The sequence below is a fragment of the Gadus chalcogrammus genome, chromosome 11 (assembly GCF_026213295.1).
Source record: "Gadus chalcogrammus isolate NIFS_2021 chromosome 11, NIFS_Gcha_1.0, whole genome shotgun sequence".
Lineage (NCBI taxonomy): Eukaryota > Metazoa > Chordata > Actinopteri > Gadiformes > Gadidae > Gadus > Gadus chalcogrammus.
In genome coordinates, this window is record NC_079422.1 from 9806478 (window position 1) to 9831583 (window position 25106).

General features: G+C 45.4%; 2 protein-coding genes across 4 annotated transcripts; both read right to left on the reverse strand.

The window, feature by feature from the left end:
• Nucleotides 1-882: 882 nt before the first annotated feature.
• LOC130392564 (vitelline membrane outer layer protein 1 homolog) lies at nt 883-3692 on the reverse strand. Of its 2 annotated transcripts, XM_056603118.1 has the most exons (4): nt 3359-3688; nt 2821-2933; nt 1221-1527; nt 883-936 (listed from the first exon to the last, which is right to left on the reverse strand). In XM_056603118.1, the coding sequence occupies exons 1-4, from the start codon at nt 3566-3568 to the stop codon at nt 934-936; spliced, it is 633 nt and encodes a 210-aa protein (XP_056459093.1). In that variant the 5' UTR covers nt 3569-3688; the 3' UTR covers nt 883-933. The 2 variants fall into 2 exon arrangements, with proteins under 2 accessions (XP_056459093.1, XP_056459092.1); XM_056603117.1 differs by lacking the exon at nt 883-936 and having other exon boundaries at nt 1212-1527; nt 3359-3692.
• Nucleotides 3693-5106: 1414 nt separating this feature from the next.
• On the reverse strand, nt 5107-25018 carry brd2b (bromodomain containing 2b). 2 transcript variants are annotated; one of them, XM_056603099.1, is made up of 12 exons: nt 24894-25018; nt 20983-21277; nt 19988-20125; nt 15979-16123; nt 15036-15196; nt 13549-14061; nt 13121-13249; nt 12211-12453; nt 10318-10574; nt 8888-9198; nt 6931-7056; nt 5107-6779 (listed from the first exon to the last, which is right to left on the reverse strand). In XM_056603099.1, exons 1-12 carry the CDS (start codon nt 24923-24925, stop codon nt 6649-6651), a joined length of 2481 nt encoding a protein of 826 aa, XP_056459074.1. In that variant the 5' UTR covers nt 24926-25018; the 3' UTR covers nt 5107-6648. The 2 variants fall into 2 exon arrangements, with proteins under 2 accessions (XP_056459074.1, XP_056459075.1); XM_056603100.1 differs by lacking the exons at nt 19988-20125; nt 20983-21277; nt 24894-25018 and adding an exon at nt 17281-19114.
• Between the last annotated feature and the right edge of the window lie 88 nt (nt 25019-25106).

The window sequence follows — 25106 nt, forward strand, 5'->3', positions numbered from 1 at the left end:
TTCTATTATTTATATGCATCATACTGTCCTATTCAGTCCACCTTCACATCACTGCCATCTAGTGGTAACGTAGGGGACCACGTTCACACTCATCACGCGGCAAGCAAGTGTCGAGAAGGCAGTGGTGGACACATGTTTTGAATTATACCAACACAATTTGGTTCCGTCTAAACACACGCTCTCTCATTGAGGGTCGACTCGGTTAAACATACTGTCAAACGCACTTACAAAATACACTTCAGTAAATCCACTCGAACGGCGGACTCCCTCACGCGTAGGCCTACTACCCCCATATCTAGTGGGAACATCTCGGCTCAGCACAAATCCCATTGACGGCAGCTCGTATCCTACGGTACGGCCGGTGATTAAATTAGGCGGCAGTGTGTTCTCTGTGTCTCCATAAAAATGTGTTGGAAAAAAGAGAACATTGAATCAGTGTGTCCACGTCGTAAGATTAACACGCCGCCTCGTCCATTAATTAACTCAATCATATTTGCGAGTGCAAATCACCACCTTATCAACCTTCGTCAGGCTCTGAAGTTTAAATTGATTAATACCCGTTCTCTTGTCATTTCTTAATTACCTTGGTTTCGGGAGAATGGTAATGCTTGTGTCAGCGGCTCTGCGTTATGATGACTTTGCTGAGAGCTTATTGGTTCATTAGACAGGAAATAAAAACACGCTTTCCTCGTGCTAATCAGGGCCTTTAGAAGAAATCTCCACACGACGACAATTAGAAAAGATAACTTTTGTGCTGGCAAAACTCAATATTCCCAAAACATTTTAGTTTACAACAGTATACTATGGAAGAAGTCATCCAACCACAGTAGCCTGGTTTTGGTTTGGAATACATTTTTAATCATTTGATTTTCCATACTCAGGACTGGAGGACATTAAGTCGTCAGTGTCGGCCTTCTTCGCACTTGCCGTCAATCACTGAGAACAAAAGACAGTGAAAACGAAAATGTTATGAAAAAAATCTTAAGGTGTAAACCATTCTTTTTTTCATATTTGCTTTCCTTCTTATTTAATTCAACGATATACCAATTAAAAAAAAAATCTCTAAATCAACATTTAACCGACAATCCACCATGATAATCAATAGGACAATCTGCGTTAACGCCCAACCATCGCATCAACCACCACCAGACAGTGTAAAAACACAAACAAGCAGTCGATCAAGGGGGTCAGCCTGGTCTACTTTCCACCCATCACCTGACCTGCTGGGGTCGATCGCAGCAGTAGAAGCGCACGTCGTTGAGGCTGGAGTCGTCCAGGCCTTGCTGGTACTCCTCCACCTTGGACTCGAGACCACAGATGCCTCCGCTGGGGCAGACGGGGCTCCAGAAGCCGTACTCCCCCCAGCCGGTCCCCGGGCCCTCCAGCACGGGGTGGCTGCTGCAGCGGAAGCGGATGTTGTTGACGGCGGTGTCATCGCCGAACAGACCCTGGTGGGGCTCCACGCGCAGCTGGAAGGACTCGAGAACCCCCCTGGGGCAGTACTGGGGCTGGGACCACTCTCCATAGCTGCAGGGGGGGGAGAAGTCGTTGTTAGGGTTTGGGATCTGGGTTCGATCCCCAGTGTCTATAGGCGTCCTGGAGCTCGGTGCCTGGACACATAACGGCTCCTTAATTACAGCAGACTTTTTATATTATAGCAGTATCTGACTTCACTGTAAGTCGCTCTGGATAAAAGCATCTGCTATATTCAGCCTTAATGTGTGAATAGTTAGTATAACTATACATATGTGGCAACATTTATACTGTGCGCTGTTGCCACACACACAACTCGGAAGATGTTTATATAAAGGCACACATGCATGCAAACACACTTGATTATACACCAGTTCATTCATACAATCAAACACACACACACACACACACACACGGAAACACACACACAGGTTGAACTCAGGTGTTTTTTTCAAGGATACAAACACAGGAGAAAGAAGTGGGAGTTGAGGTCTACAGAGAAGGAGAAGGAATTAGAGAAAGAGAGAGGAAGACGAATGAGTGACAGACACTGGGAGGAAGGCAGGTTTGTGATTCGGTTTCAAGGCCCTGGGTTAAACCCTGGCAGAAACCCTGGCAGAAACAACCTCCTTATCTAACCGTGGGAGCAACTGCCAATCTGTCTTGTGAAAGTATTTGTTTACTCTCGGATTCACCTGTTTACAGCAAGCAATTTCCCATTCAGAATGGAAACAAACACCAGGTGCAGTTACAGACATGATCACAGTAAAATAGATTTTTTGATTTAAGAAAAGTAATCCATATGTTAGGCTAGGTGCTAGATATGAAATCACTGCTCATGATGCCAAAGTATTGTATGTTATGTGTTGTAATTTAAGAAAGCTCTACAGTTCTTTTTACAGCTCAGTTGAGAATATAATCAGCAAAACGACATACATAAGTGTCTTACTTTATAATTAACTAAAACTGATCAAGTTGGAGAGGGTTTAAATAAGAGAGTGTGGGAGAGAGAGAGGTGGTGCGAGAGAGAGAGGGAGAGGTCTAGAACCTGTGTCAGGGGCGGGTCTAAAGAAGATGACAGGTGTCTATCTAAATATATAAACAGTTTCATAGATATATATATTTGTGTGTGCTTTCCCATGGAGGCCCTTTATCACCCTGACTGTATGTGTTCTCTACCTACTAGGCTGGCCTTTGTGGGACTAGAACCTCCAATCTCTACCACTGACCAACCCATATGGGAATTTAACCCGTGTTCCACTACTCACCAGCCCACATGTGACTAGAACCTGTTTTCTCTGCCCCTCAAGTCTCAATATGAGACTTGAGGCTGCGATCTCTACTCACAAGCCCACATGAGATTCAATGGAGTACAGGAAGCTGCGGTCTTCGTCTCTGGCACAGATGAGGCGGACTCCGTTCAGGGCGGTGTCATCCAGAACGTACTGGTTGGACTCCACCTGGCAGATCACAGAGCAGCAGTTAGGTTCCCGAAAGGTGTTACCTCTGTCAGGTCAACTGACAGAGGTCACACCTTTCAGTTCTTTCATCACCTTTCGGTTCTTTCATCCATCTATCCAATCTCAATGGGAGCCTGTGAATACTTCACTAGTCTTAAAGTAAAAGAAAAGTACAAAAAATTGTGACTTGTCAAGAATAAAAAAGAATAAAAAAAACGCCTTGATTGATCCGCTTTGTTTCTTAAAAGCCCCCTACCTTGAATAATAATGTAAGGAATTAACGACTCATCCCTATCCCACCTATAAAAACTAAAGATGGGTTAGGGACACATTACAACTAATACCAAGCTCACCTATTACAATTGATCCAAATCTCACCTAATACATTTTTTTCTAAATTCATACTCCTACTACGCTGCTGTTACCCGGACGCTAAAGCCCACAGCGTAGAACTTGTCGGGACACATCTCGGGCCAGGTCCAGTTCCCAAACTGCTCTCCGTTGGGCACGTTGATGACAGAGGAGTACTTCCTGCTGCTGAACTTCAGCCCGGCACGCTCGACGGGCTCCTCCTTGCACCAGCCGGACGCCACCAGCGCAAGAACCGCCACCGCAGTGTACATCAGGTAGCCCATGTTCTCAGCAGGTCAGTAGTGAGGGAGGTGAGGAGACAATGAGGTGCAGACTTTTATAGATAACTCTATGGGTGTGTTTTAGAACCTTTCCCTCACGTGCTCCCTCCTCTTGCTCATTCACTACGACTTCGAGGGGATCTAGTGGTTAGGAGTCGAGCATGGGGGATAGGAACACAACTTTCCAGACCTGCTTTATGAGTCTCATCTCCACAGCATTTTCTGCTTCAGTATCCTCCCTCCCAATGCTGCTACGACAGCCGCTATAGGTTGCTCCTATACGCTAGGTACAATATTGATTTAGGAAAAGTGGGTGAGTGGAATTGTTAAAGAATGACTAATGTAACGCAGCCTCGGGGCATGCAGGTGAGGGGAGGTGTGAGGACACTGCTCTGATGCTGATCAATAATTTACAGAAACGATATAAGTAGCATGGGAAGTAACAGATGCTAGCCAGAGGTGAGGAAATGTGTTGTCACACATGCCCACGCACACTGATCAGGCTATCAGCCTGTGCATCCATCTCTACAATTTAATTTTAAACTCGGAGCCAAACCTCCACTCAGACACTTGGCGTCTGAGTAGCTTGAGAGGGACGCCGCTTGAGAGAGGGAGATTCATTTTACGGACCACCATGCATGTGAAGGATCTGGAAATTATTAATAGATCTATTCTAGGAGCATAGCAGAGAAGCTCTCACATCAGGTCTTTCAAGTACTGTAGAGAAGAGTAGTGATGGAAGTGTACTTGAATTTGATTTGAGACGTCTGACCCCTCTCACTCCTAATCCTCCCTGGAAGGGTGATTTTGCTAACCCTGGAAAAAGATTTAGCTTTAGAAAGTTGATTATTTCCAAGGTACTCAATCTCTCATTGTTCTGTACTACAGATAAGACATCTAAAACTCAAAGAACATTTTATAGACCTGATAGTGCTGCTACCTGCTGGACAAAGTAAAAACCACACCCTTATACATGATTTTTTTTTTAACCATCAATGAAGAACATGAACAGGACGGCTAATCCAGAGCTATTTAGATTAGATCTCTCCAAAGCCTCTCGGCTGATCTATCCATCATACATCTTAGTGGACACGCCCACTTGTGGTGTCACTAGAGGGAACATTTGGAAAAGGTTTGTTAAAGCTAGTCAAAATCACACCCGTTGGTAAAATAGGGGACCTTTATCACATGTCTAATGTCAACTAAATAAAAACCTAACCAACAAACTGTCCACATACAAAAGGTCCACTAGTAGCAAAGCCACTAAGGGTTGTTTATTTAAATTATCACAGAAGTGAAACTTAGTCATACAAATAGTGGTTCCACATTTTCTTTTATTAAAAAGAAATGTAAAACCACGCAAATAATTGCTTCAAAAGCAATCTCGGAGTATTAAAAATAAACCTCAGGTACATTGTTTGATTTGAATGTTTCCCCTTCAGGCAGGCACTTGAATAGTTTCCACACACACACACACACACAGACACACACACACACACACACACACACACAAATCACACCAAACCCAAGGCTTTTCTACAAGAGATTATTTTAATATACAGAGTTCTCGAAGGAAAGTGATGTATCTGAGCGGTGGCCACCTAGTCAACCACCGACTAGAAAACCTCTTGAGGAGAACAAAAAGGACAGTATGAACACGGAAAAGACACACTTCAAAAACCGCGACACATAGTGCAAGTATATATACACAAGTAAAGTATCTTTTAGGGAACATTCAACGATATATATATCTTTTTTCTTTACAATGCAGGGTCTATAAGGTGTTTGTGCGTAGTTCCGTCTCCACCCAGTGAAGCTGGCCTGCCTTCCCGACGAGTGGCAAGCTTTTAAAAAACAAAAACATTCCACAAAGAAAGTTTCAACACTTTAAGTGCACTAATGTCGAGTATTATTTATAAAGTACTTTACACAAAAATCAGGTCATATAAATATATATATGTATAAGTTAAACTGTCTACAGTACTTTCTGATAGATTCAGCACTATATATACTTTCAAGTGACAAAACAGAAGCACACAGTAACATCTTCTGATTAAAGCAAAGGTTCAGAGCAAAAGTACGCCAAAGGAACGTGAGGAAATGGCGAAACAAAGCGATTTGTTAAGGATTGCTTTTTAAGATGGAAGAGAAAAAGTTGTGAATTCAATGTACCGATCGCTGATCAATAATACTGTCTTTATAAATGTTCAGAGTGATCAGATATTGTTTGCTTTTTTTTTTTAAATATCTAAACAACTAAAGTTGCTTACACTACACCCCATAAAACTTCAGTCCTACAGAACCACTGTATATTTTTTTTTAACACCGAAAGACAAATGGGGGTAGCGTTTAAAATGTAAAGTAAAACCTATACAAGCAGCCTATTTAGTGCCAGACAGAATGTCTACGAATAAGCAGAAAGGACAAAGGAAAATGCAACCAAAAACAAAATCGGTCAAAATATTTTTTACCAAAACAAGGCAAGGAACAAATAAATCCCTCCCCACGGCTTCCTTTAATTAGCTGTTTTGCTGCTCCACACCACAGAGAGGATTGATGGACGGATCAAAACTCCAATGAGGGCACTGCCAAACTGCTTTCAAAACTATCCACCAACAGATGTTGGGGACAGTAAACGTCAGAAGGGGTGGGTTTGGAGAGGAGTACAGCTCCGAACTGAGCGTATTCCCAACATCACCATCCTACTTTGATGCGAGCACAATAAAAGTGTTCTTTATAAAAGAAACATACACTTATACGTCTAATTACACACGCACGCGCACACACACGGGAAAAGGGAGGGAGAACCAAGGCATTTTGTGTTTTCGGGTTTCTACGATTATACATACAGAATTCTTACTTAGTTCCACTCCTGCCTCCAAACGGCCTCCCCTCCCCTCCCCAACATCCTGTTGACGACGGCCTCCTTGGCCTGCTCCGGCTAAGGTGTGCCGCAAGGCGGTCGTCTGGGCCCACTACTATGTCAGGGTGCATCGTGTGTCCTGGGCCAGCCCGTGTCCCTGAGCGTTCTTTGGGGCGGGGGGAGTGGTTGTGAGAGTCCTCACTGGGGTGCAGCCACAGCCTCAACCCGAGTCGGAATCACTGGTGTCTGAGGAAGACGAGGAGGAAGAGGACGAGGAGGAGTCTGAACTGGAGCTACTGCCGCTGAGGCGTGACGGCTGGCTGTTGGGCTCCACGTTGCTCGGCTTCTCCGCTGAAACCAAAGGGAAATATAAGTCTAGGGTTGAAAGATCTATAATATATCAAGAGCTATTTACAGAGAATTGGTCCATGAGCAGTTATCAAGTGCACACACCCACTGACAACAATTGTTAGGGAAAGGGAAAGGGAAAAGCATGCATTACCCTTGGGTTTGGCAGGCTTCTTGCCAGAGTTGAGCTGTCCACTAACATCCTGAAGTCTCCTCTCCAGCTCCTGCCTCTTCTCCAGAGTCAGCTCCTCTTTGGATTTGCCACTGCTCGCCTTCTTAGCTATTCAAAATAAATAGTGGAACCAACAGAATTATAATGAGATCACAATGGATGGACATCAAATGCCCCTGAAATTATATCAGAGGAATGCTTTTCTTTCAGTCAAGATTGAAAACATAATTTCAAGCTTATCCATGCAGAGCAGTAATTGTCTTCATCCAAGTAAAATAAGTATAAAACGTTTTAAAATTCACACGGGTTGACAGCACTTTTCTCTGCCCTTATAGCCAAATAAGGCACTTGACATTTAAAATCAGTCTTGCAGGCATATTCACAGTCAAGCAGCAGTGGATACCATGCGAGGCGAGGCAGTTAGGTTTCCATGGTAGCTATGCTAAGTCTGACTCACTGCATGGCTTGCATGTTAGCATTAATAACCTGGCCCATTTACTGTAGATCCTGCATATAAGCATGGCTAGCTTACTGTAGAGCTTGCATGAATGTAGTTAGCCTGTGGCTAGTCTCTTACAGAGACAGTATTTCCATACAGAATGAGAATGAGACAGTGTTGATTAACAGAGTCGAGCACCGCCTTCTTGTCAAGAAGTCTTGATTGACATGCAAGCAGGACCAATCATGTGTAGACGTTAGGGGGAGGCACATGATGACGTAATGAAAATGAACGTAAGACACAGACACTAGCCTGGGGCTAGCTCACTGAAGGGCTTGCATGATAAGTTATAACCTGGTTAGAGTCTAATCTCGGACCAACTAGCGCTACTCTTGGTGTGTTCCGTCATTTACAGTCTCGGAGCATATATAGCGTTCCTGTTCGCCTTTGTGATTGTGTCATGAAATTGGCTAGTCGTTGTTTATTGTTAGCTACATTAACCTCTTTAGCAAACCAGCCCGAAAACAAACAACACAACTTTACATTGTATTGCAAGCACAGCACTGTATAAATTGGTGACCTAAAAAAAGTAGCAATGTAATCAAGTGTGTAAGAGCATTTAAAATCAACATTACAATGAAAAATCGTGGTACAAATAATAATAAAAAAAAATCTCTTCACGGGCGCAGAAATTTTGCTGAGAACGTCATCACTCTCTACTATCAGATTTCCGAAAGATGAAGACAAAAAGAGGGCGTGTCTTCGAGAAATGCCGCAAGAAAGCTGGGCGATCTTCGACTTTCGACTCGGAAGCCTGGCATCCGAGGAATGAGGAACACACCATAGCTGAATTTGACATTCTAAATCTGTTACAGTAGAACCTACTCTGTTAAAGCAGAAAGACGACACCGACTGGATTGGGAACCAAAAACTGAAAAGGCCATTTTGAGGGAACTCGAGAGTTGAAGTAATGTAAAATCCTAATAAAACATAAATAGACCATATCCTAGGCTAATCCAAAGTTTGCTTAGCCATGTCTTGCATGAGAAACACTGGCAGTTTCAAAACACCCTAATGTCACCCCATAATGACAAATAATTTCATAATTAACTACTCAAATACCAAAACACCATTAACATTCCTATGCTTGCGATCTGACGTCACGATGTACAAGCCCTATTCTAGATTTCCAATAAACAATAACATCGCCAGGGAATGAGGGTTGGGTGGAGCTTAGTGAACTGCAGGCCACAAAGTTAAGGTAAAGTGAAGAAACATTTACAAAAAATAGTGAACATTTTATTTAATATAATAACAAATTATATTTTATAGCAATCTGCAGATACCTCTGATAATTTAGGGCATGTACGACAACATGGTTAGCATGTTAAGATTGTTAACCTGGGGCTAGCTTATTGCAGGGCTCGCGTGTTAGCGTGCTTAACGCAGGGCTTGCGCGTGAGCGTGCTTAATGCAGGGCTTGCGTGTTAGTGTGCTTACTGTAGGGCTTGCGCGGCTTCTTCCTCAGACACGTCATGACGTAGCGCTCCAGCTCCTTCAGTGTGGACGGCTTGAGCGTCTCGAAGTCGATCTCGATCTCCTCGGGGTTGGTGTCCCTCAGGGACGGCTCCCGGGCCTGGATGATGTGCACCACACGGCCCAGCTTCTCCCCCGGCAGCTTGTTGATGTCCAGGCTCAGCTGGCGCTTCTCGTCGTACGACATGGGCACGATCTCCTCCTCCTCCTCCGAGTCGTAGTGGGGGAGCATGGAGGAGGGTGGCGGCGGGGCAAAGAAGGCCTTCTTAGAGGTCCTGGGGAGGAGGAGTGAGGGGAAACATCTCAGCTCCAAGTTCATTGTCTTTGATGCACCATTATATTACTGTGTGCATTGTAAGTAGGGCTGGCCCGAATTATTCGAATATTCGAATCCTCGTTCGGAAAATTAGTATTTAAAGCTTAAATCAGTATTCAGAGCTTTGTTGTTGTTTTTTCACGCACGTGACGTTACCAGAGCGAGGGAGGCTCGCTCTGCCCGCCCTTCCCCAGACTATAAGCGACACCAAGCAGAGAAGCAAGGGAGGTGGAGGAAGAATAGATATCTTGTTTCCCTTTACTTTATAACACAACATTAGCGGGATCTCGGGAGGAAAAGTAATGCTTAGCGAAATGCTAACCTTAGCTTAGCTGTTTGTTTACGTTCGCTGTACAGCACCGCGCCCATCAACTGTGACTGGCTTGCTGCAGAGCGTGAGCATCTTGGGAATACCCGGTCAATATAATGGATATAATATCGACACATAAGACAATCAATATTCGGTATTTGTTATGGATTTAATGTACAAATTCCCTGAAAAGATCCACGTTCCAAGATGAATTGAAAAGCTCCCGTAAGGGCTGAGATGGCAGAGAACAGCTGATTTGGAACGGAGCAACAGCTGTTCGCTTCCACGGGGAAAAACTAAGGTACTCCAACTTACTTAGGCCTACTAATTAACGTTCAAAAGCTATTCAATCTTCAACAAAATATGCAGATACTGTCAAAATCGGTTCAAGGGAATATATAGGGATTATTAATGTTATTTTTGATGGTGTGTTTTTCTGGAACGAGTATTCGCTCTGAAAAACCAACGAGTATTCGAAGCCTGAAAAATGGCATTCGGGCCAGCCCTAGTGTTTAGGTTGATCATTACAGCTATGTGTGTTTGTTACGACCATTCCGCTTCGTACTACATTCACAGACAACACATGCCTCGCTAATTCCACTGTACAAAATATGGGATGCTGCATATTTGATAATGAAATACTTTTGACTTTCAATGCAGCCGTGTAATACTGGATCTGGGATTAGTTGGATTACTTTAAGGGAGTTCCCGGATGCCCATAAGTGAATAATCAGATTCCATTGCGAGTAATCAGATTACTTTACTTACTTGCTGTTCTTGTTGCTCTTCTTGCCCGGGCCCCTCTTCCCCACCGTGGCGGCCCCTCCTTTGGTGGACTTGCTTTTGGGGGCCTTTCCCGGCATCTTCCACTCCTCCGCCTCCGCCTTCACCTTCACTGCTCGACTCCTCTTCTCCGGCTTCTTCCTCTTCTTCTTCTCCTTCTTCTCTTTCTTCTCCTTCTTTTTCTTGGGCTTCACCATGGGCCCCTGGGAGAGTGCGGCCAGCTGCTCGTGGACCGCACGCAGCTACCATGACAACACAAGTAAATAGTCAACAACACTGAAAGTTGGAGATTTGTGCCAAAGCGTTACTAAAAGGTGTTGCACTGCCAGCTGCTGAATGTGGGAGTTTCTTCAATGGACACGCGCACAATCCCACTCTGGGCGCACCGGCACTAGAGTTTGAACGTGCAAGTCTCTTCTTTTCGATCACATCTTTTGACAATGTTTGGGTAAAAGTTTCCACCGCATGAACTAGCAACCTTCGCAGAACTTAGTGCGTTTCCACAGCAAGAACCAGGATCCAAATTAAGTTCTGGGGAAATTATTTTAACCCCCTGCGGGGCTGAGCGTTTCTGATTAGTGGAAGACTCTCAGGAGTTTGTTTCAGACATTTCAACATCTGCAGCCGCAAAACCTACAGTTTTTGTTCACACACACAATCTTCTTATTGCATTCAAAGTGGTTAGGCACATTCATACAATAATCGCTTTGTTTCATATGTTGATCATTCATCTCGACAGCAGCAAACGCCACAAGACAATGTTTACTTGCCCTTCGGTATGTGGATATAGGTTGCGTTTGATAACATCAGGGTGTGCAGTTGTATCGCAACAGTTTAGTTTTGGATACTAACTTCCTCCGAGAGAGTGATAGCCTATTTTGAGTTATCTAATGACAAGGAAACAGCGACTTTGTTGGTCAGATTTTCCTCCAAGTACATCTCTCTGTTTCATGTCCTTTATTCGTTTTGTGCCTGATGCCAAAGGACCATAATTTGCAATTGAAATGTATTCCTGGGAATAAAAGTTCTGGGGTAATTTTGGTTCTAGTTAGTGAACCAAGAGGAGTAGTTGACACGGAAGCAGTTGAATGTTGATTAATAAAGATGGGCATTATTGGCGCAAAGTATTCAAAACGAACTAATCATAATCATTTATGGCTGCACTATCATACACATCTATATTTATTAAGTATGCTTTTTAACCATTTACCATGACGCCTTGTTCACACTACATGCGTCCGTCGACGGATTACCGAGGGCGTGTCTGACGTATAGGGGACTAGTCTTTGTAGACACATACTGCAGCCAATCAAATCGCTTCCCGCTACAAAGCCGATGTATGGATATAAATACAAAAGATGACACAAACCACAGGTGACAAAAAACAATCCTATCATTCCACATTTCATCAAACAAAATATAACAACCAGATTTTTCCTGCTTGTTATTTAAAAATTTATCAAATAGATGCGTGGAGTGTATTTGCATAACAGCGATCTGATTGGCCAACGGATCCGCCGCTGCCTGAAAAGTTGAACATTTCTTAACTTTTTGACACAGGCAACGGAGCCGAATGGACGGACGGACCCACAATGCATTTTGCGAGCACCTCATGCAAAGTCAATCAGATCCGTCGACAGACGGAGGTAGTGAACAAGCCATCAAAAGAGTCACTCAGTCATATCTGAGACTGACATCTAGTGACCCAACATGGTATTAAAATAGTAAGACCTGCGACCACAGAAAATATCTCAATATAAAAAATAGATGTGAATAAAATGTAGCTGCCATATTAACATCTTAATTATAATGTCACTTCATGATTGTTAACATGTTAACACAATGTGTCTGGTTGTCGTCCGGGTGAAACCTCCTTACCTGGGTGCACACCTGGTCCTGGAGCTCAGCTAATCGGTGTGCTCGCTCCTCCTCGCTGTCGGAGCTGCTCTCGCTGTCCTCGCTCTCGGTGCTGGGCTCGCTCTCGGACGAAGAGGAGGAGGAGGACGAGGTGGAGGAGGAAGAGGACGACGACGACGACGAAGGGTGGCCACTCATAGACATGGCGGGGCGGTCCGTGTGGGGCTCGTCCGGCATTTTGGCGAAGCGGAACTCAAACACGTCCTGGAGCGGGAGCAAAAGTAATAAAGTAAGAAGATGGGAGGGAAAAAAAAAGTACATTCAAACCCTTGAATCCACGGCAATACAACACAACATCTTGCAAATAGGGATGCATCAAATTCATACAGGCCCAGAGACCATAATTCAAATTCAAATATATATATTGATATTATTGAAGTTACGTAGTTGTTAAGTAGACATTCATACAGGGGGGTTGGTCACAAGGATTTCCTTGGCCAGGATGAGCTTAAGTCATCCTGCTTGTTTGATGATTAGGATACTTCATCAATTTAGGAAAATTTCAACCATCCTACAGTTTCTCAAGCACCCACAATTCTGTTTAACCAAACCCAGGCTAAATGATGAGGTCTAGGTGGTACACAGGCTCTTTGAAATGAAACCATAATAACCAAAACATATCACAGATGGATGCATCCACTACACAGCGCCCAAATAGTGGGTCATGAAAGTGTCAGAAAGTAAATGAATACATCTCAACGACAGCTAATCTACCCTTGGAAAGCCTCAGGAATGTATGCCCCCCCCTCGCGTGTCGTTTTTACTTCCTCAAAGTTCAAAACAATTTAATCTTCTAAAGCCTTCTGATGCTTCAACAACAACCTCATGAGCCTAGGAGTGGATGAGGGGTTTGACTGATACGGGGACCGACCTGCAGCTTGCGGGCCATCCCCACAACGTCGTGGTCGGGGGGGTTGTACTTGTAGCAGTTGGAGAACATGAGTCGGATGTCAGCAGCAAACTGCTGGGCGTCCCTGTACTCCCTGCAGTCCATCTTCCTCTGAGGAAGAAGAGACAAACAAGCACAGCACACACTCACAACCATGTACTTCTAACAGGAAGTCCCGGAGGACCGCCCAGGGATGGGATGGGTCAGGAATGTTCCAATTGTGTTGTGTGTTGAACCCCCATCTGAGAATAAACAACTCTTTAAAAATACTTTCAACGGAAATAATTTAATACGAGTCTCGCAATACATCCTCGTCAACATTTCAATAGCACACATAAAAACAAAAATGTAAAACATTTATAAGAAAGAATAATCAACGACTAAACAAGAAAGCCAAAGAGGTGGGCTACCTTGACTGTGCTGAGGTCCATGGGGTACTTGATGATGTCGTGGTAGTCGTGGAGACCGAGGGCGGTGGCGTCCACGGGCTTGTAGAAGGGCCAGGCGTAGCCGGCGTGCTTCTTGGACAGCATGTCCTTCAGCAGCCCGCTGCAGTGCCGCAGCTGGGGGCTCAGCTTGCCGCGGCGCGCCGGCTGCAGCTGGATGGAGTCCGGCAGGTCCTTCTTGGGGGGCTTAATGGGCCGGCCGCTGCCCACCCGGCGGGCCGCCGCCGCCGCGCTCACCATCATGGGCTGGAGCAGGACGGGCCCGCCGCCGGGGCCCCGCACCATGCCCAGGACGGGCCCGCCGGCGTCCATGCTCATGCCCCCCAGGGAGGAGAGGGTGAGCGGGGAGGAGTCGTGGATCTGGCCCCCGTGCCCGCCCTTCCCCAGGCCCACCATGCGGGCACCGGCCGACAGCCCGACGGGCAGCCCCATGGTGGAGGGGGTGGTGGTGTCCGCCTTCCGCTTCACGCCCTTCTTCTGCAACGCACACAGAGAGGAGGCTGTGGTGGATACGGTGACAAGAGGCGGTCCTTATGGTTACGCACGCACAGATGGAGAGGAGAGCGTCATGGCGGTCAAGGAGAGGGTTGTCATGGTAACTGATCTTGGGCCGCAGAGGGCTGTTGGGGTTACAAAGGTGGAGACAGGGTGACAGTGTTGTGCGACTGTTGTTATGGTAACATGTACAGCAGAGAAAGGTTATCATAGTGACACATTAAAGTGTATACCACAGCAACCCATTCGGGAGCCTTTTCAATTATTGGAATGTTTCCCTCGTCTGAGCTCTGTCTTGTGCATTTGGATCGACCGTCCAGACGGATCTAGCGTTTTCGAGGCCGATTTTTTTATTTAAACCAGGTCCTAGGGTGAAAAGAGAAAAACTGCCCTATGCGTTTTTCGTGTTAGGTTTTGTGTGGATGCCAGGTACGCGAACGATGACGTCAACACCCCCTACTAGGTGGCACCGTTAGATTTCTGTCTACCGGTAATTTGTTTTGGTTGTATTATTTTTGTAGCTTTAAATACAGCCCCATGGTAAATGTAATCACTAAGCGTACATTAAAAAGGGTTTTCTGCTCAAACTAAAAGGTTGAACAACTGCTTCAGGTTTGTATACAGCGCGCAGGCCTGATACGCATACTCTGCCTCGTCTTCCTCTTTTATGTAGGAGAACCACCGCCACATAGAGGCCTTGAATAACTACTACAGCGTTTCTACAGCTAGTTGCATTTTTGCAATGATTCCGTCTTGACGGAGATATTCCTCAAACGCTGCCGAGGAGGGGAAAAGATTGTTTTCGCCCGTGTGGACGGAGACTGAATTGGTCTGTGGAAAACCATGGTGGGAATAATGTCTACTAATACACACAAAGCGAAGGCTGCATTGAAAAGGTGAGTGCAGGTTTTCAGTAGAGCCCGCCGGGCCCGGGTTCCGGTGGCGTGGTGCCTTACCTTGGTGGTGGGCTGCGTGGGGGGCATGCCCATGATGGTGGGAGGGGGCAGGCTCTTGGTGAGCACGGGGTGGGGGGAGCTGGCTTGCAGGGACTCTGTGTCCGAGGAGGAGGGGGAGTAGAGGGACTGGGACACAGCCGGGACCTGGTGTGCTCTGGATGCTATTGGGGGGGGGGGGGGAGGGGGAAACACATGAACACAGTACTTTAGAAAGACCCGTCGACACACTTTCATCCAACTCCGCTTACAAGTGAGGAGCACACAGTGAACACTGGAGTAGCTACCAAGTCTTGCACGACTGTCCTGCTGTCATTTTAAAAGTATGGCCTTCAAAAGGGGCCGAGTACCTCAAGGAAGGAACACATGTTTTGAAACATGACAGGTAGCCCATTGCCTAGGATTAGCAGTTAGTACATTAACCAATTTAAGTGATTTTAGAATCCTGTCTTTTAAGTAGAAGGTCGGGCATCTTGCATGCTTACATGCCTACAGATAAACTGCAAACATCGGGGATCAATCATCTATTCCTGGGACTGTTCTCAATTCAGCCCAACTAGCTCCAAAACACACAGGAAGCGCAAATACAAGGAACCTGACTTCAGGGTCGGCACACAGCCGTAGACAAGTTTGGGATCCGTTTGGGAACAATCGTGGTTATTTAAATGCAAAACATGAGTCAAGAACACTCGAGATGGCGCTATACTATCTCGCGATACTCGTATCGAAGACACAAAATTTCTGCGACACTTTGGTCAGAATAAAGTAATTTGCTGTAAAACGCAGATTTAAGGGCCGCTATTTGACCAACTATTCGATTTACATCCATTATATGTAACCTGGGTGGAGACTCGCACGTGTGATGTCAACATTGGATTGATTATAAAAGTGCTTGTAATGGATTATCACATGGGCCGTCTCCTGACAAAGTTTGCCACGGACTCACCACTGGACTTGCGACCTTTGCCCCGGCCCGCCTTGGTGCGCTGGGTTGGGGGTGCCAGCTCGATCTCCTCCTGGGGCATCTGGGCCACCTTCTGGAGGAAGATCTTCTCCAAGGACTGGGCCATCAGAACAATGTCATCCGTGGGCTAAAACCCAGAGCGCAACGGCACGTTAGCATGTAGCTACTCCACAGTTCAGTTCCAAGCACAGGGGCACATAAGCACGTAGTCTCTCCATACTAAAGCTTGCAGCACAGCCTGTAAGTAGGTAGCTCCTCCACACTTTAGCTGCAAGCACAGTCTTTTAGTATGTAGCTCCTCCACACTGTAGCTCAAAGCACAGAAGACATTAACATGTAGCTCCTCCACAATAGATCACCCAGAATAGCATCAAGTTAGCATGTAGCTCCTCCAAACGACTGCTCCCAGAACAAGAAATTAGCATGTAGCTCCCCCACACCACAGCTCCCAGAACATAAAGTTAGCATGTAGCTCCTCCACCCCACATCTCCCAGAACATGAAGTGGGCACGTAGCTCCTCCACACCACACCTCCCAGAACATCAAGTTAGCATGCAGCTCCTCCACACCACAGCTCCCAGAACATCAAGTTAGCATGTAGCTCCTCCACCACAGCTCCCATCAGAGCAACACCTTAGCAGGAATCTCATCCACACAACAGCTCCCAGCCAATCATTCCGTTAGCATGTAGCTCCTACACACTACAACCCACAACCACCAGCAATGAGCTCCTATCCACTAGCTATTGATGTTGTCATGGGAGACTGGGCCATCAGAAGACTTTAATCTGTGATTCAATAACTCTAATTAGAGCATAGCGTGTAGGCATGCAGCCCTTTCACCCCGCAGCACATATCTCTAGAGATTTGACGTTGTAATACTAAGAGCCCATTAAGTAGCTTCAAAGTCGTAATTCCCCGCCTAAAGACGGCATGATAAAAAAATAATAATGGACATATTCTGAATAATAACCAGTAAGAGTCGTGTACAGTGCACAGCAACACTAGCAATTTTATGTTCCAATTACCCTCACATCTTCTGTGGGCTACGATACTTGATTAGGAACATCAACCACTCGGGGAGTTGCACATTTCTGAAAACGAACGTTTAGGGTTGTTTTAAGGACAGGTTTGTGAATGCCCAAAGCCTCCCATTCTGAAGCAGGCAGGGGCGAATCGAAATGAGCCAAACACCTGAGACAGGACCAATAGTCAACATTTCGGTGTGTCAACCACTATATTTCATCCTAGACAAACCAGAAAGGGGGATCAATGTGCTAAATACCGGAATTGTCCTTTATGCGCTGATCACGTGAATGCACAACTTATTTTTTTCTTTTCTTTATCAGCCGATCCATGGATCACTTGCTTCCCGAACCGTGAGGGTTGATCCGTACGGATCACAGGTTATCCGTGAACCGTTGCACCACTACAAACGAGCGAGTCAGTTTCGCCGCCCCCACCTATGTAGGAAGGGAGCACATTTGAATATTCCCTCCCACTTCCCAACTAGGGTTGTTAACTGATGACCGATGGTGGACCGTCTCAACGTTAACCGAAAAAAAAGAAGAAAAAAAAAATAATCAGATGAGGTGACTTATTGGAAGTTGGATGGACACCGCGTCTCTAGCCCACTGTTCAATCTCTCCTCAAGTCTTAATTATTCTCGCATGCCAGCGGCGGGGAATATCATCTCTAAATTATTATGGACAGTAGACTAAACGCTATAAGACTACAGTTAGCCATCTCATTCCAAGATCTTTTTGTGTGAAGTGAAAAAAATTATCCCCAACCTCAATTTTTCCATCTCCTCCAAACTAAACAAGCGGTGTCTCTTCGGAGCTGTCATTTTCTTAAATGCATTGCATGCTGCAATGCAAATGAGCTCCTAACACTGCCCTCTTCCGATTGGCCCCTGTTGAATCCTGCGCAGGGTCTTAACCAGGTCCGCGCCATCTCAGACTAGGGCTGGGCGATATGGACAAAATCTTATATCACGATATGAGTAATTTTATATCACGATATGGATATATATCACGATATGGTATTTTTGAAGTAAATTAAAATAATAAATGGCTTAAAATAACCATACTTCACATTTGATCCGTTTTTTCTTTTATTTTGAACTTGAATTTCCATGCTTACAAAGGAGTAAGTAGCGAACAATCTGTCATTAACTGCAGTGTCATATAGTGCAAACATCTTGTAAACATTGAACTGTTTTTTCAATACAAATAACTTTTCCTTTTTTAAAGGTGTGCTTCACACCTGCCTGGCTGTCAGTCAGTGCAGTGTAATATAAAATAAAAATCACAGCATCACACAAATATTTTAAATACTAATTATACACTTATAAAATAAAGTTATGTGCTGTGCAAATAGCTGGTGGTAAAAATAGAACTGTTTCTTCAATACAAATGAGATTTTCTTTCAAGTTAACAGGTGAGTCTCCCACCTGCCTTGCTTCAGTCAGTGCAGTGCAATTTTTTTTTTTTCTCTCTCTCGGTATAAACGATATGGCCAAATCTCTCCCGGTACACACTTTCATATCGTCCACGGTATGATATCGTCATATCGCCCAGCCCTATCTCAGACCATTGTGGGCGTTCGAGCCCGCTCTCTACAGTACACACGGTCAACTTGCAGTAAGCATGCCTCGTGTTTCAATTCAAACACAGGTCGTGCCGCGGTTAGAGCCACTGCCTCTCACTCGGAGGGGGTGTGTGTGTGTGAGTCGGAGGCCAAACGGGAGCGAGAAAAGCAGAGTCACGAAATAGCAGGAGGCTGGCGCGGCTCGAAAAGGCTGTTATTTCAAATTGCACATTTTAATCTGATCGGTTAACCGGTTACCGGTTAATGAGGCTCGGTGGCCGGTCAAGAATATTTTACATTCTCGCCATCCCTATTCCCCACCCCCCTCCAAGCTGAGCATAGCTAAGATTTTGTGGACCAGCGGACGAGCAGCTCCGACGGGGGGAGCTCGGCAGCTCAGCTCCTGGAGTGCAATCCCTTTCTCCACCAGAGCAGTCCGGAGAAGGAGACATGGAAGAGAAAGGGATTGTACTCCCGGAGCTGAGCACAATCCGCCGAAGCTTCGAAAGCTTCTGCCATCGAAGCTTCGGGAGCTCCGGCAGCTCCGACTGGTGTACTCCAGGAACTGACCTGCCGCCGAAGCTTCGCAGCAGTCCGGCAGATCTGGACTGCCGCCGAGCTCCCCCCGCCGGACTGCCGCCGAGCCGCCCCGCCGGAGCTGCCGCCGAAGCTTCGGCAGCAGTTCAGCTCCCGGAGTACACCCGCCGGAGCTGCCGGACTGCCGGCGAAGCTTCGGCTTCAGCTCCGGCGGGGGGGAGCTCGGCGGCAGACTGGCAGCTCAGTTCCCGGAGTACAATCCCCTTCTCCTCCATGTCGCGGTTCAATATGGACTTCAGAGAGTCAAGGCCAAAGTTCCTTTTCTTCTAGGTCTCCCCAATTCTTCTCTACCATGGCTGATATAACCCCCACTACGAGTCTTTACTTGTTATGGAAGTACCCGAGACTTCAGACGCAGTCTTTAGATTCATAATATCATCCGAGGCGCACATAGCTTTTGGCCGTGATATTAGATATAATATTAAATAAATAACTATTATATTATATTATAAAGATATAGCGCTCCAGGAGTCCGCACACGGGAACAATCACTCTGACAGCTCATTGGTCAATAGGCAGCAGCTCATTTGCATTAAAGCTACAGACACCAGAAAAAGCGCATTCTGAAGGGACTGAAACAGCGGGGAATAGCGTAGGATAGGCACGATTTTATTTCCTAAAAGCTTCTTCCAGCAAACAGCTTCAAAAACATGTTTCTTGGAACTCATACAGTACTATGTTTACTTGATGGGAAAACACCATAATATGTCTCCTTTAATGTATTTTTGGAGTCAGAGAACAGGATATAAATCTACAGACGCTACCATTGCCAACTGCAAGACGCAAAAGGTGTGTCTTCGTACCTTGTTGTAGATGTAACAGTTTGTGAACATGGTGTTGAAGTCCTGGATACACTCGCTGGCGCTGCAGTAGAAGTTGTTCTCCAGGCGCTTCTTGATCGACCCCATGTCCATCGGTTGCTTGATGATCTTGTGGTAGTCCTGGGAGAGAGAGAGAGAGAGAGATGTGGAGAGAGAGAGAGAGAAAAAAAAAAAAGGTAGAGAAATGTAGGGGAAAGGGATGAAATACAATGAGATATTAGGAGAAGTAGAGGGGGTGAGACAAAGGAATAGACCAAAATAGGTGTAGGTGATGAACAGTGAGGGGGAGGACAGAGAAACAGCAGAAGTGGAAATGGAGAATGCAGGAGAGGAAGGGATATATAGGGGGAGAGTTGAGGGTTCGAGGGAGGAGAGAAAACAGAATATGGAAATGTTATCCAAATGAGACAGTCCTCTGATGAGAAGTGGCCCGGGGTTGGTCATTACCTTGTCCATCATTAACCCAAGGCTCAAAGGCACTGGGGAAAACCCTGAGGCACATAACATTCATTTGCCACAATGGAAACAAGAGGAAACCGTAGGAGAAGATAGACTGTTTAGACCACCATCTTAAAAGGGGTCTCCATTGTCTGCAATGTACATGTAGATATATTTTAGCTAGATGGCCCAGCTCCCAACAATGCATCCAAATGACATACACCTACATATTCCATTGCAAAAAGTCCTGTCAGGAAAATGAATCCATAATTTGTTTTGTGTGGCACACAATGGCTAAAGTACAGAACCCAAATACAGCAATGTTGAGCATCAAGAAATTCACCGCCCCAATTCAATCTTCCATATCAATGAAACCAATGATATGGTAATTACATTCCAGACCATCCCAAGGTCCTTAGACCCTTCAGACCTATACAGCTGGTAGTGAACGAATCTTCCTGAAAGATGAGACCCCACCCCCCCTTCCCATTTATTCCTTACAGGTAGTTTAAGGCCGTATAAACTGGTGTTTTCCTTACCGGCAGGTTCAGGCGGTATGCATCGACGGGCTCGTGGAAGGGCCAGGCGAAGTGGTGCCTCCACAGGGACTTCATCATGGCCTTCTGGAGGAACTGCAGCTGGTTGGTGACCCGGCTCGGTCGGCCCGGGTCCCGGACAGGGGGATGGGGGAAGCTGGTGGGCCCCTGGGGCTGGGAGTGGCCCAGTGAGGGGCTCTCGAAGTCCTCGTACAGCAGGGAGGGCTTGCGGATGCGCTTGCCTGCGCCGGAGCTGCTGTGGGTGTCCATCCCGCCCCCGGACAGCCCTAGCAGTGAGCTGGAGGTGGGGCGGGGGAGAAGGAGAGGGGCACAGGGAAAATGACGGAGAAGTCAATCTCGCGGCATTTGGTTAAAAAGGAAAACAAAAAGGGAATGTCAAGGGTAAGTTAAGTTCAAGTAGGTAGGCATATCATCTCAAATCGATGGCATACGTAATTTTTTCATGTTGTCTGCGATTCTCCTCCAACTTTCGTGTTATGCGCTCGATAGGCTAAGTGTGAACATCTCAGAATGAGCACCTTAGACAGAATTAGGACCCGCTTTATATTGAAGCTCTGCAGTAACCAAGTTGGACTTGAACTGGGAGTGGATGTGAAACCCAACGGCTCCCTCCCAACAGCATGTGATACTTAGGCTGCCTGGGAGAGTTGAGTGCACTGTGGCCGATTAAGTTGAACTAGAGAAAACATGCAGATTTCTATTATTATTATTCCCCTGTCATTTATTTTTTGCTGCTATTTTACCCCCAAAGATTTTTCCCATTTATTTGAGGATGCAATTGAGGATGCCCTGGCTTAATATCTATATCAACTTATGAGTGATTATCCGACTAGAAGTGTCCTACCTGTGGATGCCCCACTTGGGTTGTAGAATACGAAGATTAACTAGCACTCCTTTTACAATTTAGGGACTTCAATTAGCAACAGTAGCATTAAGCAACTCACATGCGAGTGAGATTTTTTTTTACAAATCAATCAAAGCAGCATTAGAAATCAATATTGGAGAACAACAAAAAATCCAAGTACAGCATGACCACGTTTCTGGAGTCAATCAGAAATGTGAAAGATTTCAAATAACAGGGCCTTGGTTGAGGCTTGGTTTATAAAGGATAGCACATTTCGGCCATGGAAGCACTTCATAATACACAGTGTGTATTATGAAGTGCTTCTGTTAGGCAATGTGTGACACATTGCCTAACATTCAGAGGTCACACACACACACACACACACACACACACACACACACACACACACACACACACACACACACACACACACACACACACACACACACACACACACACACACACACACACACACACACACACACACACACACACGAAAGTCATCAAGACCTATCTAGGAGGAACTGAGATCAAACCAGCAACCCTCAGAGGACCGGCTCCACCTTGTGCTGCTGAAAGAATAAAAGTGGAACTCTACCTGGGATGAGTTTTTGACAACAACCACATGATGAATCACCCTCCTCAACCACCGGCAGACTCTCTGTGATTGTACTTTATGCCTACAAGTTAACCCAATTGGCTATCTATCCAATTGCATTTTATCTTTCACTCATGCTTAAAATATTTTGAGGCTTGTTGAAAACAATCTTATCACTGGTCTTCTTAAGGTAAATTCAATTTGTGACATCTTTCCCAAATATAAAGTACTGTGTGCAGTTATATACATCATACATCACAACAATGTCCATATGTAGCCTTGTTTTTCACCCTAATAAACATGGTTCCACAGCAATAATAACAATAGTTCATTTGGATAGCCAGCCTCTGACAAACTGACAAAAATATGTATGGCACTCTGACAGTTAGTTATACAAAAATGTTGACGGATATTCCATTTTATACAGCTATGGTCCGACGAGGTACGAGAAGCCTGAATTTTATATTCTTGAAGCAAGCATTTGTTTTTTGAAGCAAACACATTCGGGATGATTTTTAGTACAAGAAATTATGGTGAAATGCCCTTTTGGTGCATACTGATAATTAAAGCCTGTAATTCTAAATGCAAATCAATTGAAGACAAGAGAATGAGCACGGTATAAATAGTGACATTTAAAGCATGGGACAGACAGACACACGGCCTTTCAAGGGCAGGTTGTCAATACCTGTACTAGGATGATCCAAGAAGAAGTCCTCAGACGAACCGATCTACCTCCTGCGCTGCTGACAGGGTTAAAGTGTAACTCTACCTGGATGAATGAATAACTCTACCTGATTGGATGAGTTTTAGAAAACCACGCATGATCACACACCCTCCTTAACCACCGCAAATGCTAACTCAGGCTGTGTGTGTAGGGGGCTCTGTATGTCTTTTACTGGTGGACTTGCTGTGTAATTATTTCAATTTTGACTACTTTCACTACAGCAAGTGGATGTCAACACACACACACACATCCATCCCAAAGGCAACAGTTTCCATCAATAGGCTGCTGTTTATGGCAGCGCAATGGGAACTTGCTTTGTTAGTAAAAAACTAAATGTGTACACAAATGTTGCTTTATGACTACACTTAATGCTTGTTTACCTCTCGGAAACATGCAGGTACCAGAGTTATCCGTTTTTAGTCTTCTCTAACACATACATTTACCAGGAAACATCCAGGCATGACGAACAAATTAACCAGGTGTATATTTATCGAATAGCGTGCAACTAATAGGAAATCGCAATAAGACTACAATAAGAGTTAATGCAGATTGTAGCTATGGCTCAAACTGTAACCATAACCAATCATCAACCGACTTCTTACCGCCTCTGGTAAAGTTCCTCACATTTTAAAGTCCGACTTTATGGAAGACAAAAAAGGTCCCCTAGATCCCATCATTATGGACTTCCAGGCACTCGGGCATCAAGGACTCGAATTGAAATAATGTAAAGCTCCGCTTGAACTCAAAACTGACACATGCACCATAGTCTGACACACAAACGAACACCAAGCGTGCCGTTTTATATTCTCACCAGGATTTAGATAGCCAGGCATTCATGATGGCCGAATACATTAGGTGCAACTAGTTTTTTCAGACGATAATTTCAGAAAAAATCATTGACTCTTGGATTGTTGGGTTTTATTCTTGAGAAACTTTTACTTCCCCTATCTATTGGGGGTAAATATCAGCAGTAGGAAAGTTACTTAGTGGGCCCTTGGCGAACAAAAAAGGTGGCGGCGCACACAGCGAACCAGCTGGTGATCGCGTGGTCCGCGGGACGCCCCGCCCCCGGTGTTTGTAAACACTCCAAGCTTGAACGTCCCGATGGACTGACAACCAGCCGGACGGGGGAAACGCAGTGCAACGATGTCCTCATCATCATCAACAACAACAGCCCTGTAACACTATAACCTGCCGGTGTAGCCCGGTGCCAACTTGCTTTTGTTCAGCGTTGTGAACCAGGCTGCTGGGTGTCGCCAAGCTACGGCTGGCTCATCAGACGGCCGGTTTTATACCCTGGCTACGCAAACAAGTCAGCAGATCACCACCGTTGTCACCGTGCAAGACCGTAGAAACACTTATGTGCAGAAAAAGCCGACGGATATAATTCGCGGGTCACTGACGTCTCACTGCTGTACGTTTACACCGACGGACAAATGAATGAATTGAATGCGCCAGCAGCAGACGTCCAGCCATGTTGCACTGGCTTTAAATGTATAGGGCTGGCCTCAAGAAACCTGGACACGTCGGTGTTCATATTAGACAGAAAGGTGCAATGAAGGTGCAGTACTTAATTTCATTTCTTATCATGGTCGGTGACTTTTGGGCGAATACCCCACCATCCATGCTAGCTTGGATAGAAAGGATAGCTTAACGTTACACTAAAGCTAGTGAGATGACAACATCAAGAACCCCGCTTATATATTTAAATTGCAGGTATATTATACCTGTCGCGGGTTGGGTTGATGGCCGCTTCCATCGGGGTGGATCCGGTTTGTTATTGTTATCCTTATCACCCAGAGTTGAAGCGGTTCTTATACAAACGATGTGTACTGCACTAGTCTGCAGTGAAATGGCGCCCTAACGCTTCCGCTAAGCTCATTATAAACCAACAACGTGTCAGCACGTAGTATTTCCGGCTACGTCAAAGATACCGGGTG

Bases quoted from the DNA above. Each gene is read 5' to 3' on its own strand.
- LOC130392564 (XM_056603117.1), bottom strand. From the start codon at position 3,568: ATGGGCTACCTGATGTACACTGCGGTGGCGGTTCTTGCGCTGGTGGCG. The intron at 2,934-3,358 runs GTAACAGCAGCG...GTGATCTGCCAG, and splicing joins CTGTGGGCTTTAGCGTCCGG to GTGGAGTCCAACCAGTACGT. The intron at 1,528-2,820 runs GTGAGTAGAGAT...CCCCCCCTGCAG, and splicing joins ATTGAATCTCATGTGGGCTT to CTATGGAGAGTGGTCCCAGC.
- brd2b (XM_056603099.1), bottom strand. From the start codon at position 24,925: ATGGAAGCGGCCATCAACCCAACCCGCGACAG. The intron at 21,278-24,893 runs GTATAATATACC...CCCCACCTCCAG, and splicing joins ATCAACCCAACCCGCGACAG to CTCACTGCTAGGGCTGTCCG. The intron at 6,780-6,930 runs GTAATGCATGCT...CTTTGGTTTCAG, and splicing joins GAAGCCTGCCAAACCCAAGG to CGGAGAAGCCGAGCAACGTG.